Source organism: Marmota marmota, unplaced genomic scaffold (assembly GCF_001458135.2).
Source record: "Marmota marmota marmota unplaced genomic scaffold, marMar, whole genome shotgun sequence".
Taxonomy (NCBI): domain Eukaryota; kingdom Metazoa; phylum Chordata; class Mammalia; order Rodentia; family Sciuridae; genus Marmota; species Marmota marmota.
The window spans coordinates 602,910-617,828 of record NW_026000021.1 but is presented as its reverse complement, the minus strand read 5'-3'; the positions used below and the strand labels follow the sequence as shown (position 1 = coordinate 617,828).

Below are 14,919 nucleotides of genomic sequence, written 5' to 3'. Positions count from 1 at the left end.
TTTACTCCCATCACTTGGCACAGGATTGGAGTTGAATGAACAAATGAAATAGAATCTGAGAAATCCACAAAAAGGCCACGGAGGCATTGTCAGAGATAGTTGGAGTCCTAGGCACAAGATGAACATGAGGACACGCTCTTAATGAGAAGCCCAGCCTCAAGCAAAACATTCACCTGTCCCCTGGGGCTCTGCTCCTCTTTCCTGAAAAGTAACTTTCCCAGGTGCTTCAGAAGAATGAGTGATAAGTATTCTATCTGATCTGTAGTATGGTTAGCCAACCTACTTTTCTTTATCGGGGATGGAACTCAGAGGTACTTGACCACTGAGCCACATTCCCCAGCCCTGTTTTGTATTTTATATAGAGACAGGGTCTCACTGAGTTGCTTAGCGCCTGGCTTTTGCTGAGGTTGGCTTTGAACTCGAGATCTTCCTGCCTCAGCCTCCTGAGCCGCTGGGATTATAGGCCTGTGCTATGGGGCCCAGCCCAACCTACTTTTTTAACATATGCATTGGTTATTGAAATAAAATTCATATAATACCAAAATATGCTGGGGGTGTAGCTCAGGGGCAGAGCACATGCCTAGCATGAATAGCAAGCACATAGTTAGCTATTATGCAAACAATGCTGGGCATTATACAAACATTAACTTATTTTATCCCTCTCAATGACAATAAAAAGTAGGTAGTACTCTCATCCCCATTTTACAGATGAGAACACTAGGCCCAGAGAGGGAATTTGCCAAGTCTCACACGGCTAGTAGGGATGGAGTTGGGATTTAACCATTTTGAATTGGCTTCAGCATCAGGTTTTTCATCATTGCCAGATTTACATCCAGTCTTGAAGCACTTTGTGATAGGGTGCTTTTCTAGGTCAAGATAGAAGGGACAATTCCAGGTCAAATCTTCCTTTTCAAGGACAAGTGACATGAAATGCTCCTCCCCCTAGATATATAAAATGGCAGTGTCTTATTAGCAGCTATTTTTCTAGGATTAGGGTGGAACAGGGTCCTTGAGACAGATATTATCTTCACTTTAAAGAGGAGGAAACTGAGGTTCAGAAAGGTGACAAACTTTACAGGTTCTTTCCCCTGGGCCACAGTGATCCTAAGCACTGATTCTGGGCTGAGAGTGTGGACCAGGTCTGGCTGGCAGTCACAAGGAGTCCAGTGTCTCCCCTAGAGTCATCAGGATCCTCTCTGCCTGGCCAGCCTATGATTCCATAAGAGGCTGCTGGGCCACTTCTGAAACAGGAAATAATGACTTCAGAATGCTCAGGGTTACAGGATCAGCTGTGGGACTCAGGTATGGTCTGCTTGGTAGCCTGATTTGGTTAACCACTACCACTTGTCCTTTGGTGGGAGGGAAACTGCAGAGAGAGTTTGCATTGGTGGTTTGGAGTTACACAGTCCATAAATTGCTAATCTTCAGAAGTCCAACCCCAAAGCTCATAAGCCTCCAGATCTCCTAACATCTTCACCTTTCTGCCCAGGAGGTGAGCACTCTTTCCCTACTTCCCCAGAGGCTGGAATGGAAGTGAAATCTTGACATATTGGAAGAGAATTGGCTAGCCCCATCGGAGAGAATTTTTATGAAGGCAAAGGAAGCAATGTAAAATACATAGCAATCAGTGTCTGATCGGGGTCCCAACCTTGCTCCAGTGCATACTAAGTGCATATAAACTGGGTGCCCTGTTCAAGTTCTGTGCTCAGTTTCTTCATCTGAAAAGTAGGAATAATCTGTTTTAGGGATCCACAAATTATTTTTCAAAGCCTTTTAAAAATATTTTTAAATGGACACAATCCTTTCATTTTATTTATTTTTTATGGGGTGCTGAGGATCGAATCCAGTGCCTCACATGTGCTAGGCAAGCGCTCTACCTACCACTGAGCCCCAATCCCAGCCCCAAATTATTTCTTTAATGGACCCGATGGCACGTGTTAAATTCTATGAGCCTAATTGTCTCTGTCCTAGCCACTCTGCCCTTCTACCAAGAAAGCAGCCACCGACGCATAAAGGAATGGCGTGGCTTTGTTCCCATAAAACTATTTATAAAATCAGGTGGTGAGCTGGATTTGGCGTATCAGCAAACCGATCCCTGATCTACCTCACATTGCTATTGGGAAGAAGCGACTGACAAGCTGTTTCTCTGCGGACTACACAATGTGGGAGCAGCTGGAAGGCACCGAACGCGGTTAATGAAAATAAAGCTAGGAGCTCGAGAGCGCTTCCGGATGGGAATGCCCGGGGCTGACGGAGCTGACCGTCAGGTAGGCATGGGCCGCAGAGGAGGCTCGCACGCCGTCCAGAGTTCAACCGGATGATCAAAGTACCAGCACCGCTCCTTCGGCAGCCAGCAGATCGCTCCAAAAAGTTCCAGCCGCCTTCTCCAAGAGTCCCTCTCCAAGCCCTTTCGGCTGGTCCTCTCCCTCAGATCCCAGCCACAGAGCCGGACGCCGCAACTGGGTCTCTCAAGTCCCCGCCCCCAAAGCCTGGACCCGCCCTCTGGAGTCTCCGCCCCCAGAGCTCAGACCGGCGAGTGACGCACCCGGCCCCGCCCTCTGGAGTCCCCGCCCCCAGAGTCCGGACCAACAAGCAACTCACCGGGCCCCACCCTCTGAAAACCCCGCCCCCAAAGCCCGGACCGGCGTGCTTTGCGGTCGCCCCTGCCGGGCTCCGCGCACGTGTCGCCGCGTACTGGGCAGCCGCAGAGCAGGTGAGCGCGCCGAGCCAGGCGGAAGGTACCTGGACTCGCGGGCCGAACTTTCGTCCCTAGCTTCCCTGCCGCAGGGTGTTCGGGGGCCTAGGGTGTAGGCATAGCGGAGCCCCTGTGCGAAGGTCCTGGAGCCCCTCCTCGCCCAGCCGCCCGCGGGGGAGGCCCCAGAAGCTGCCTTGGCGTCGGCAGATTAGGTGCGTTAGAGCTTCGTCCAGGATCCTTCCTTTCCTACGCTAAGTTTCCTCTTTGGAAAGAAAGGCCCAAATGAGATGACGTTAGTATGATTTCCTTATTAAAACAGGCTAAGCAGTACCCCGCGTTCTCGTTTGCTGAACGTCATTGCTAATTAAACATTTTTCACAGACAGGAAAATAGTAAGTTTCAACCAAAGTTATGTAATTGTGATTATTAGGTGACATGCCCAGATGAAATGATAAGGTGTTTGGAATGTTTCAAAATAAACCAGTCAGGGATGTGGGGTAGGAATATAAATGAAACAATATTGGCTGAGTTGATAATGATTGAGTTTGATATATTATTTTCTCTACCTTTGTTTATGTTTACGATTTAGCATAACAGGTTTTCTAAAATGAGTACATTGCTGTGGTGCCTGACAGCCCATGCTCAAATATTGTGCCTGAATTAACTGTTAGGGCTAATAACAGTACTGGGTGGCCTAACTGGGAGACATTTATTTTCTCACAGTTCTGGAGGCTAGAAGTCCAAGACCAAGGTTTGATCAGGTTTGGTTTAGCCTTGATTTGCAGATGATCTCCCTGTGTCTTTGTGATATTCCCTCTGTACATGTATTTTTCTTTTTTTTTTAATATTTATTTTTTAGTTTTAGGTGGACACAATGTCTTTATTTTTTTATTTTTTATTTTTATGTGGTGTTGAGGATGGAACCCAGCGCCCTGCGCATGCCAGGCAAGCTCGCTACCGCTTGAGCCACATCCCCAGCCCCTGTATATGTGTTTTTCTAATCTCACTTTTATGAAGACACCAGGCTGATAGGATTAGAGTCCATCACAATCTCATTTTTCCTTTCCTTTGTAATGACCCTATCTTCAAATACAGTCACATTCTGATGTACTAAGAGGCCACAATTCAGTCCATAACCCTACACTTTACTAGCCTGGGATTTGGGCCAGTCTTCTTAACCTGGCCATGCATCAATTCTCACAACTTTAAAAAAGGGGCAATCATAGCATAAGTCTTGGGGTTATGAAGATTCAGTTGTTTGTCCTACAGACAGCTTTTTTTTTTTCTAGGTGGACGTAATATCTTTATTTTTATGTAGTGCTAAGAATCGAACCCAGTGCCTCACGCATGCTAGGTGAGTGCGCTACCACTTGAGCCACATCCCCAGCCCATACAGTTAGCTTTTTATCAGAGGGTTCACCTCTAGGGATTCAACCAATCACAGATTTAAATATTTAGGAACAAATTTTTTCATCTGTATTGAGCATGTATAGACTTACATAATTATTCCCTAAACAATACAGTATAACAGCTATATACATGGTATTTGCATTACATTCGGTGTTAAAAGTAATTAGAGATTATTAAAATATGTAAGAGGATGTGCATAGGCTATATGCAAATACTAAGCCATTTTATACAGAGAAGAACATTCAGAAATTTTGGTATCTGGGGGGGTACTGGAACCAGTCCCCTGTGGTTACAAAGGAATAATTCTCTGTGTATATATGTTTAAATATCTCTCAAGTTATTAGTAGTACAAGTATATTTTCCTAATATAGCCAGCCCTCCATATCTGTGGGTTCTGCATCCATGAATTCAACTAACAATCAAAAATATATTTTAACTGTATCTGTACTGACCATGCAAACTTTTTTCTTACCATTGTTCTCTAAACAATATAACAGCTATATACATGGCAATTACATTGTGTTAGTTATAAGTAATCTAGAGATGATTTAAAATATTCAGAAGGATGTGCATATGTTATATATAAATATTATATCAACTTATATAAAGAACTTGAGCATCCTTGGATTTTTATATCTGCAGGGTGGGTCAGAGGTCCTAGAATCAAACCTTTACAGATACTGAGGGTCAGCTATATATGTAAAGCTCTTACAACTGTGCCTAGCATAAAGTACCCAATAAATTGAACATATGATTCATTTACAAATTAATGATAATAAGGCTTCACAATGAAATGAATGGTGGGTGGAATGAGGTAGTTGGGTACTTAGTACTGTATATGGCCATAAGAATAAAAATAAGAATTATAGCTGTTTTTACAAGGGATGTCTGCTACTAAGCCAAACACGATTGTTTTATGTATGTTCATTTATTTACTCATTGCAACCACCTTTGAGGTGGGCCACTGTCACACGCCTATTTGGCAAGTGGAGAAATGATTCTTTGAACCCATTTGGTCTGCCTGTAGAGCCAGCCCATGCTTTAAACCTCAATGCAGAATTGCCTCAGTAAAGAAGGATTTTGCTCTTGTTCTCTTTTTCTTAGCCAGGTTGTCAGCAGTGGCAGCACTCATGGCTGGTCCCCTGTGGCGGGTCTCAGCCTTCATACAGAGACACAGGACAGCCCTTTTGGTGGGTTCCTGCACAGGCCTGTTTGGAGCTCAAATCTCGTACCACCTCTTCCCGGATCCCGTGGTCCAGTGGCTTTACCAGTACTGGCCCCAGGGCCAACCGGCCCCACTCTCCTCAGAACTACAAAGCCTCTTCCAAGAGGTCCTGCAGGATATGGGCGTCCCTTCTGGCCACTACTACAAGCCCTTCACCACCTTTACCTTCCAGCCTGTGAGTGCCGGCTTCCCAAGACTCCCTGCCGGGGCTGTCATAGGCATCCCTGCCAGCTTCCTTGGTGGCCCAGTAACCAACAGTGATCATCCTCTGGTCATACATGGGCAAAGAGTAGACTGGCAGACCCCAGCAGGCACCCGTCTAAGAGATGCCCTGACCCTCTCCCGTGACGCCCAGAAGTTTGCCTTGGCCAAAGAGGTGGTATACCTGGAGACTAGTACAGCTGCCCTGCAGGCCCTGCCAGCCCCAGCTTGCCTGGCAGGAACCTGGGCACTGAGTGTGGGTGCCAAGCATGCACTAGGGCTCTATGGAGGCCCCATGAACATACGAGCTGCCTTCAACTTGGTGGCAGCAGTGGCAGGCTTCGTGGCCTATGCCTTCTCCGCAGACTCTCTTACTCATGCCCTGGAAGGTTGGCTGGACCGCCGCACTGCCTCCCTGTCTACAGCCTACGCCCGAGGTGGAGTGGAATTCTATGAGAAGGTTCTGTCAGGCAACCTGGCCCTGCGCAGTCTCTTGGGCAGACGCGGGGAGAAGCTGTATACACCCAGTGGGAACATTGTCCCCAGACACTGGTTCCGCATCAAGCATTTACCCTACACAACCCGCCGGGACTCTGTACTGCAGATATGGAGGGTAGCACCCAACCCAGGCCGCTCCTGAGGTGCTCATGACCAGGACAGTTCCAGTTCATGCAAATACCACTCTGGCATTGTCTGGGGGAATCCCTTGGGACCTCTGGACCCACAGACCACAGTCAGAAAAATTATAGGCTTTGGAGTTAAATATCCTAGATTCTATCTTCTCCTACCACTTATGAACTCAGGGACCTTGGGCAAATCCCCTTTATGAATCTGAGCCTTGGTTTTCTCAACTATAATGTGGAGAGGATATAAACTACCTCACAGGATTATAGGGATATATGAAGTCATGAATAAGAGGACCTGGCAGAAAGAGTACCATGAATAAACAGGATATCACTCCTCCTTTATCTTTGAATTCCGTTGGTTGTAGGAGTCAGGCCACATCTTCCCAACTAGGTGCTGGTAATAGTCAACCCTTTCCTACAGTGAAGAACCCTCCTCTGTCTGCCCAGTGGTCAAATTCCAGTCTTTCTCCATTGAGGTAGAGGTTAAAAGATTTAAAAGGCTAGGGGCTGAAGTTGTGGCTCAGTGGCAGAATGCTTGCCTCACATGTCTGAGGCACTGGGTTCTCAACACCACATATAAATAAATAAATAAAGGTCCATCAAGAACTAAAAAAATATGTTTTTTTAAAAGAAGATTTAAGAGGTTAAAATGTGAATTTGGTGGGGCTTTTAGAGTGGTGTGCCAATAAAGTCCTATGGATGCAAATGGTACACCCAGAGAAGGGAAACCAGGGAAGAGATGGGGCACCAGGAAAGGCACCTGACCAGAAGAGGAAGGGAGGTGTTCCTGGAACACAGCAGAAGCTCTGCCTAAAGATGGAGGAAAGAACAAACCATTGCAAGTCTGAGGCTCTGCTGGGGAGTCCAAAGCAGTCAGCCTCCTGGGGTACAGAGCAGGATCAGGGCTTGGAGAGCAGAGGGGGTTAAGTGGCGCAGCTTTGCTTGGTGAGGACACTGGGGACAACAGAGGGTGGAGGTAGGCAGTGAACCAGGCATGTGTCACAGGATCCATGGGGACTGTATCCTTGTTCCCCATGAACCCTCTGGTGGTACAGAAAGCAGCCCCTCAGCTTTGATCTTTGGACAGGAGACCCCCAACAGGGCAAAGTGAGGAGAGCTGTAACCAAGACTAATTTGGCCATTCATGTCATTTTTACATTGGAAATTATGTTTTTTCTGGAAGAGTTTTGAAGAATTCAGGCATGGTGCCAGTAAAATTCAGGACAAAGGGATTAGGTCACACCCAGGGAAGGCACTTGGTGGTGGTAGACAGTTCCTGGCAGGAGACCTTGTGAAAAGAGTAAGCCAGGGTGGTCATGGTACACCTTCCTGCTAGGATTTCAGTGTGGTCTAGAGCTCGGTGTGTTGTGCCAACCTGCAAGTCCCTCCACCAGACCTGGGCTGGCTGAGAACAGGGGACCCCTGCTCATCTCACAGATCCCTAGCACCTAGGACAACATAAGGCATAGGCTTGATAAGTACAGAGACAGATAGATGAGGTAGAACTAGGTGAATAATAGTCCAGTCTGGCAGATAGCACTTTACAGGGCTCCTTGGGATGTCACCTAGCCATAGCTGCTGCTGTACATCAAGGACCATCATGCCAAGGGGGTCAAATATGGAGTCTGAATTTGATGGACTCCACCTTCTCGCCACTCCCTGCCCCCACCCATCTACTTTTAATGTTGGCATGAGCCCAGATGGCAGCATCAGGCCTTCATGCTGATCTGCCCAAGTGCTATGATTTGTCCCCCAATGGTTGATACGGTAGAAGTTTCCCTGTGCAGCAGTGTTAAGAAGTAGAAGAACCTTTAATAGGTGGGACCTAGTAAGGGATAATTAGGTCACTGGGGGCATTGTCCTCAGTAACAATGAATACTGATCTCTGGAAGTGAACTCTGGTGAGAGCAAGCTGTAGTTTAAAAATAATAATAAAATTGGCCACTCCACCCACACTTCCTGACTGGTTATGGGATCTTTCCTTCTTGAGTGCACTCCCACCATTGTGATGCCATCTGCCATGAGCTCCTCACCAGAGATGAAGAGAAGTTGGTCCCATGTTCTTGGACTTCCACGATATGAGCCAAATAAACCCGTTTTCTTTATAAATTACCGAGTTTCAAGTATTTTGTTACAACAACAGAAGATAAACTAATATAAGAAGGTAGCCCCAGTATGGGGGAGAGTAAACCCCAGAACTGTTCCTTACTCTCTCCTTCCATTCCCAAGTCACAGTCTTTGTCCCCACTCATTGTTCTTCCTAGTCCCCACACATGCTTAATGTGCCACTTACTTCCAAAACCTAGGCTCCCAGAGGCTTCACCGTGTGTGGGTATGTTGTCCTTTCACCCCACAGCCACACACACATACTTCTCCAGCCACAGCCAGAATACAAAAAACAGAGTTCCAGAGTCATCCTGATCCTGGCTGGTCCCACTATCTCTGTCCCTTCTGGTGTCCACAGTGCAGGGCCCAACTTGAAGCTGAGCACACATGGAAGCCATTGCAGCACATGAAGCCTAGAAGGGTATATAGTAGAAAACTGGTTCCCAAGGTGGAAATGTAGCTCAGTGGTAGGGAAACTGCCTAGCTGCCTAACATGCAAGAGCCCTGACTTCAGTTCCCAGAATGGCAAAAAAACAGTAAGATTGTAGCCGGAGGGGCTGGGGCTGGGGCTATAGCTCAATGGCAGAGTGCTTGCCTAGCATGCATGAGGCACAGGGTTTGATCCTCAGCACTACATAAAAATAAACAAATAAAATAAAGGCATCCTGGCCATCTACAACTACCAAAAAAAGGAAAAGATTGGAGCTGGACTTGGTAGCACACCCCTGTAATCCCAGCAGCTCAGTAGGCTGGGGCAGGAGGATCACAAGTTCAAAGTCAACCTCAGCAAAAGCGGGGCACTAAGCAACTTATTGAGACCCTGTCTCTAAATAAAATACAAAAAGGGCTAGGGATGTGGGTCAGTGGTTAAGTGACCCTGGATCCCATTACCAAAAACTAAAAAATAAAATAAGATTGGTTCCCTTTATTTTAGTGCTTTTAAGTGGTACAAATACTAGGGTGTTCAGGTCTTAAAATTACTTCCCAAAGGCTCGTAATTCCTTGAAACCAGAATCCCTCCCCACCCCTCATCCCACTTCAGGAAACTTTGCTGCCTAATACAGCTCTACTTCATAGCTTTTCAAAGACCCAGTCAGGGCACTTCTTAGGTTGCTATGAATTGGCTCCTTTGGGAAATTACAAAGTTGCTGCCCATGTAATTTCTGAAAGATGGTTGCTTAGAGCAAAGGATCCAGGTGGTCCTATGGGAAGATTCCAGGCTAGGAGAGAGGGCATTTAAGTGGGAGGTGGTCTTTTACACATACTATACTAGTCATATTTTAACTCTAGAATGTCCATTGTTAGGTTGTGGTAAGAATGACATGAGCAGACATTCTTGGTGACATTCATAGTACGCAGCCCCTAGCCATAGAGATCCCTGGTCCTGCTGTTCTTGGCTACGGGCAATCTTGCTGCCTTTGGTTCTAAACAATGCAATGCAGCAACACTGAGGATCCTGTAGTTTGGGTCTGGAATGTTCCCCATAGACCCAAGTATTAAAGACTTTGTCCCCACTTTGATGCTACTTGATCCCCACCATGGTGGGAGGTAGGGCCTAGAGGGTGTGCCCTCAAAGGGATAGTGGGACCCTGCCTCTTTCCACTTTATCTTTTGTCCCCAGCTACTGAAGTGAGTGGTTTTATTCTACCATACACTTAGGCCCTGATGTGCTGCCTTACCACAGGCCTAAATGCAGCTCAGTAGGCTGGGGCAGGAGGATCACGAGTTCAAAGCTCACCTCAGCAAAAGGCAACCAACTATGGACTGAAACCTCCCAAACTGAGCCCTGTGAGAACTTTTATCTTTATAAGTTTATTATCTTGGGTAGCAGACTAACAGGAAGGATATATCATTGCTATGATTAAGTTCACAAAAGTTTGTAACTTCCATCTTGCAAGCTGATTACTGTCTTGGTTTTCATGTCTTAATGAAACAAGCAGCCATGTTGGAGAGACCCAAATGCCAAGAAACAATTGTAGGGTGGCCTTTGACCATTACCCAGCTAAGAATTATGGACCTCATTCCAACAGTCCACAAGGAACTGAGACCTGGCAGCAACCATATGAGCTTGAAAGAGAATCCTGCAGTCCAGCTTTTAGAAGAGACCCTAGCCCTAGTCAACATTGCAGCCTGTAAGAGCCCCTGAGGCAGAGAACACAGCTAAGTTGTGCCTGGACCCTGACCCACAAGTACAGCAAGGCAGCAATTGCATGTTGTGGTAAATCATCTTGTTTTTGGCAACTTGTTGTACAGCAATAGATAATTATGTTATTAGCAGATAAAATATTTTTAGAAAGCAGTGTGGCAAAACTTGATAAAATCACAAGACTATATCTTTTAGCCCTGTAATGTCAAACCTAGAAATTTATCCTAGGGCAAAAACCCAACAGACATTAAATAGTATATGCCCAAAGATGTACATAAGAGCTTAGCCATAAATATCTTTTTAAATACATATAATGGAAATGTTGAACAGCAGTGACTTAGAAAATGGTGAATATTGTTCAGACACTGAAAAGGATAATTATAAAACCTATGGTAAGAACATGGGGAAATGTTAATTATAAATAGCAAATCATTTTTTAAAATGAAATGTTACCTGCATGAAGATTATAATAATGTAAACATTGTAACCTGGGAGGAAATTCACAAAATTAAAAGTGATCCTATTATGGTGGATTTTTTTCCATGCTGGAGATCAAACCCAGGGCCTCATGCATGCTAGGCAAGTGCTTTATCCCTGAGCTACATCCCTCTCTAGCCCTGTTAAGGTGGAATTTTGAATGATTTTATTCACCAAAGTAGGAGGCAGATAAATGTGTATTTATGTGTATATATTTTATATATAACATATATAATGTATAAATATATGTGTGTGTATTTACATTGTGTGTGTATGTGTGTGTGTGTGTGTGTGTGTGTGTGTTAAGTGAAGTCCTACTCAGAGGAGCCTGGACCTATGCCCTATTTCTTCATCAAGGTGACAGATTCTGGCATCCCTGCCTTGGCCTGTGTTCTTGGGGTGTGGCCAATTTTCTGTCATTAACTATGGCAGCCATGAAAATGTGCTGCTCAGACCTGCTGCAGGAGGAGATTTGACCGACAGCCCCAGTTGTTGTTTCTCTAGATCTGCCACCATGTTAGCACAGAGACCAGGCCTCCATGGGCTATTTTCAGCCATTTTCAGCCAGTGACTGAGCATGGTGGCAGTACCACTGCAGGTAATCTGTCAGTCTCCTACAGGTAGCTGCCACTCAAGGATTCCTTATTGGCCTGGACAAAACCTTTCTTAGAACTCTCTAAAGTCTGAGGCACTTCCTCCCCACTTGTGGTCTGAAAGATCTGCCTACTTTCCTCTGTGTTTTTGGTGTTAATGGGTTCAAACAGGAGACTGAAACCACATGCTGAAAAGGAAAACCAATCTGAACAGGAAAAGTTCTCTAGAAATAATTATTGTTGCTAGGCGCAGTGGCACAGGCCTGTAATACTCAGTGGCTCAGGAGGCTGAGGCAGAAGGTTTGCAAGTTCAAAACCAGCCTCAGCAACTTAGCAAGGCCCTAAGCAACTTAGTGAGACCCTGTCTCAAAATAAAAAACAAAAAGGGCTGGGGATGTGACTTAGTGGTTCAGCTTCTGTGGGTTCAATCCCTGGTACCAGAAAAAAGAAAGAATTGTTCAATAAGGCATGATGAGGGACTAACTAAGAAGTGTTCTCTTGAGAACTCTAAAGAGTTTATGAACAGTAGCTATAAGGAGCAGCTCCTTCTGTCCTGCCAGGGATGAGATCCAGATCTCACTGTGACCACACTCACTGGTGCAAACAAGTTGCCAAGGTATGGCCCCAGCACAACTTGCTAGAAATTTACCTTCTGAGATAACAGAGAAACCATCCACAGGAGGTGAAGCAGTGTGTTGGAACTTGACATAAAGCCACAGAAAAGATGCTGGGGAGCTGTCTTTAGGGAAGGGGCCTCACCAGAGCTCACTGCTGCAAAGCCCCAGATGGATGCCAGGGCAGGACCCTGACTGGCCAATTAAGCACTAACCGTTCACAGCATGGCTGTAATTATGCTCACTCTTACCTGGAACAGCCAGGAGCATACTCTTTCTGCTCACTGGCTCAGTTTTCCAAGACTCAAGTCACTATGAGTGTTGAATTTTCCTAAATTCATCTGCATGTGAAAAGACCACAGCCCTTGCCCTATTTCCCAGCAGCATGGACTCCTCACTTTCCAGACCCCTGAGCTGAAGCTCCCTGATCTGGTCTAAATCAGGTCAGAGCTACACTCAGCCGACTGGGAGGCCCCTTCACAGCTTGTGAGCAGCCCTGTGGGCCTGAAATGTGCCTGTCTTTGTCAAATTGCCAAGGCAGGAAAAAACTGGAATCAGGGCCCTAAGAGAATGGGGACCCCAGGGTGCCCTTGGTCAGGATGTGAAGGCCACCTTTAGCCTCAGAGTCAGACCACGTGGATTAAGATCCTGACTCTGCAACTTTATACTCTGAGCTTGTTACTTTCCCTCTCTATGCTTTAGTTTTCCCCATTTGCAAGTTGGAATAGTAACAGTGCCCACCTACTTGCTCCAATGAATTGTTTGCAAAGCACCTGGAACAGTTCCTGGCCCAGAATTAAAGCTTGAGGAAGTTGAGCAAAATTTTTATCTACTAGTCATTCATTGCCCAAGGCACAGTGGTCAGGAAGGGACTGAATCAGAGCCCAGCATGGCACTTTTGGAAGCATCTCAGGTGACTGTGGTATGAGTCAGAGTTGGCAGCAGGCCCTGCACAGCCTTCTCAAACCGCAACAGAGTTTTGTTTATGTCTGACTCCACCCCAGCCTGGGACCCCCAAAAGGGCAACAGGCAACACCACCTCCTATTCCTGGAAGCTGACGGGAGTTGGTGTTCGGGAAGTGTTTGCTGAAGACAAGACTGTATTTGCTGTAAGGTCAGCTCAGTGTCCCTTTCTCAGAGAACCTCCCATCAGAGAGGCTGCTGTGGCCAAGCCTCTCAACCTGACTCGTTCCTTCTGGATAAGGCACCGCTAGGGCCCCAGCACCTTTCAACTTTGCTCCTAGCCACCCTGTCATTGCTCCTCAGTGCCTGGCACACTGATTACCCCGCACTGACTCCTGGGGAGCAAAGTCTGTCCAGCATTGAGGTCCACAATCGGGCCCTGCAGAGGAAGCATGTGCAGGCGTCCTGGGTAGCAGAGAGCTCAAGGGCGCAGAGCTCACCAGAGCTCACCAGGAATTTGGGCCCCAGCTGCCTGACCCCAGCCTGTGGGGCCTCCTCTCCTAACGCAGGAGAAGCGCAGCTCCCCCCACCTCCAACTTCTACTCCAGGCATCTTGAATCTGGCCCTCAGAGCTCTCCCTGCCAGCCAAAAGCATGTCAGGAGCCATCTGCTGCCTGAGCTGGTGGCAGCTGCTGGGGACATGCTTGCATACATATGAATTGATGTTGTTTTGCCTCGTGATAATATCTTCAGTTGAGCAAGGGGAGATATGCTAAATTATTCAGAGGTAACCTTGACCTGAGGAAGGCAGACCTGACAGCCCAGGGGAAGCAACAGGGAAAGGCTTAGAGACAAGCAGGCCTGGGCCTGAGGAGGAGAAGTTGTATTGTGGCCCCAGGATGCAGTGCCTGTGAGAGCACCAGGCCCACATCCCTGATGACACCAAAGCTGGGGTGGCCCTCACCAGAGGTGGCAGAGGTGGTCCATTGAGGTGACTCTTCTCCTCAGCCCCACACTGGAACTTTTTCCATGAGACAATACTACAGCTCCCGTGTAAGGGTAGGGACAAGTGCATCGTGTGCTATCTTCTCCATCAAGGCTGTGGCCTCAGTGGGATGGAGGGATCACAGCAGCACCCTTTTTTGGAGTGGCAGAGCCTCCTGGAGACTGTGGCAAACCCCGAGTGTCCTGGAATGCTCTTGGGAAGTGCATATGGAACATGTGAGCCACGCAGGAACCTCAAATGGGCATTTCAGTCATAACTTTGTCCCCATATGATACTGGTCCAACATCTCACTTCTAAACCTTCCGGCAAGAGAGGAAGATGGAGAGTACAATGAGATCTCTTTGGGAAAGGAAACTATGAACCACCTGGGGCACTTGTGGGATGCCAATCCCCAGGCTCTGCTGAGACCCAAGAAACTGCTGTTGTCACCAGTTTCTCCCTGAGGTGATTCATGTGAACCCCAAAGTTGAGGTCACTGCTTTTAGATGAGCTGACCCTAAGGTAATGTTCTTTAACTGATCGAGGAGTCAATCCATCAGCTCCTTCCAAGAGAAGAGCCTCACCACACCAGAGGCAGAGTCTCCTGCAGGCACCAGGAGGCCTGCTCACAAGGCCCCTGCCCACAAGCTGGAGCCACAGAAGACACTCGCACCACATCTACAACCACACACACACACACACCCCATACACACACCCCATGCACACACCAACAACACAACTCATACAAATACCACACACACACTACCATGTTTACACACTACATGCAAACCACACAATCCACACACACCCCACTCACACAACACACACACCACACACACATCACACATACACCCACAAACACATTCACGTCATACTACACACATCCCACCACCCGTCCACACATATCCTACACACACACCTCAGATTACATTAGTAAG

The 14,919-nt window shown here is 46.9% G+C and overlaps 1 protein-coding gene across 4 annotated transcripts; it reads left to right on the top strand.

Annotated features, from left to right (window-relative positions):
* Window positions 1-1,454: 1,454 nt before the first annotated feature.
* Tmem177 (transmembrane protein 177) lies at window positions 1,455-8,269 on the top strand. Of its 4 annotated transcripts, none has more exons than XM_015501695.2 (2): window positions 1,455-2,713; window positions 5,214-8,269. In XM_015501695.2, the coding sequence occupies exon 2, from the start codon at window positions 5,236-5,238 to the stop codon at window positions 6,169-6,171; it is 936 nt and encodes a 311-aa protein (XP_015357181.1). In that variant the 5' UTR covers window positions 1,455-2,713; window positions 5,214-5,235; the 3' UTR covers window positions 6,172-8,269. The 4 variants fall into 4 exon arrangements, with proteins under 4 accessions (XP_015357181.1, XP_015357179.1, XP_015357180.1 ...); XM_015501693.2 differs by having other exon boundaries at window positions 5,210-8,269; XM_015501694.2 differs by lacking the exon at window positions 1,455-2,713 and adding an exon at window positions 2,720-2,907.
* Window positions 8,270-14,919: the final 6,650 nt, after the last annotated feature.

Bases quoted from the DNA above. Each gene is read 5' to 3' on its own strand.
- Tmem177 (XM_015501695.2), top strand. From the start codon at position 5,236: ATGGCTGGTCCCCTGTGGCGGGTCTCAGCCTTCATACAGAGACACAGG.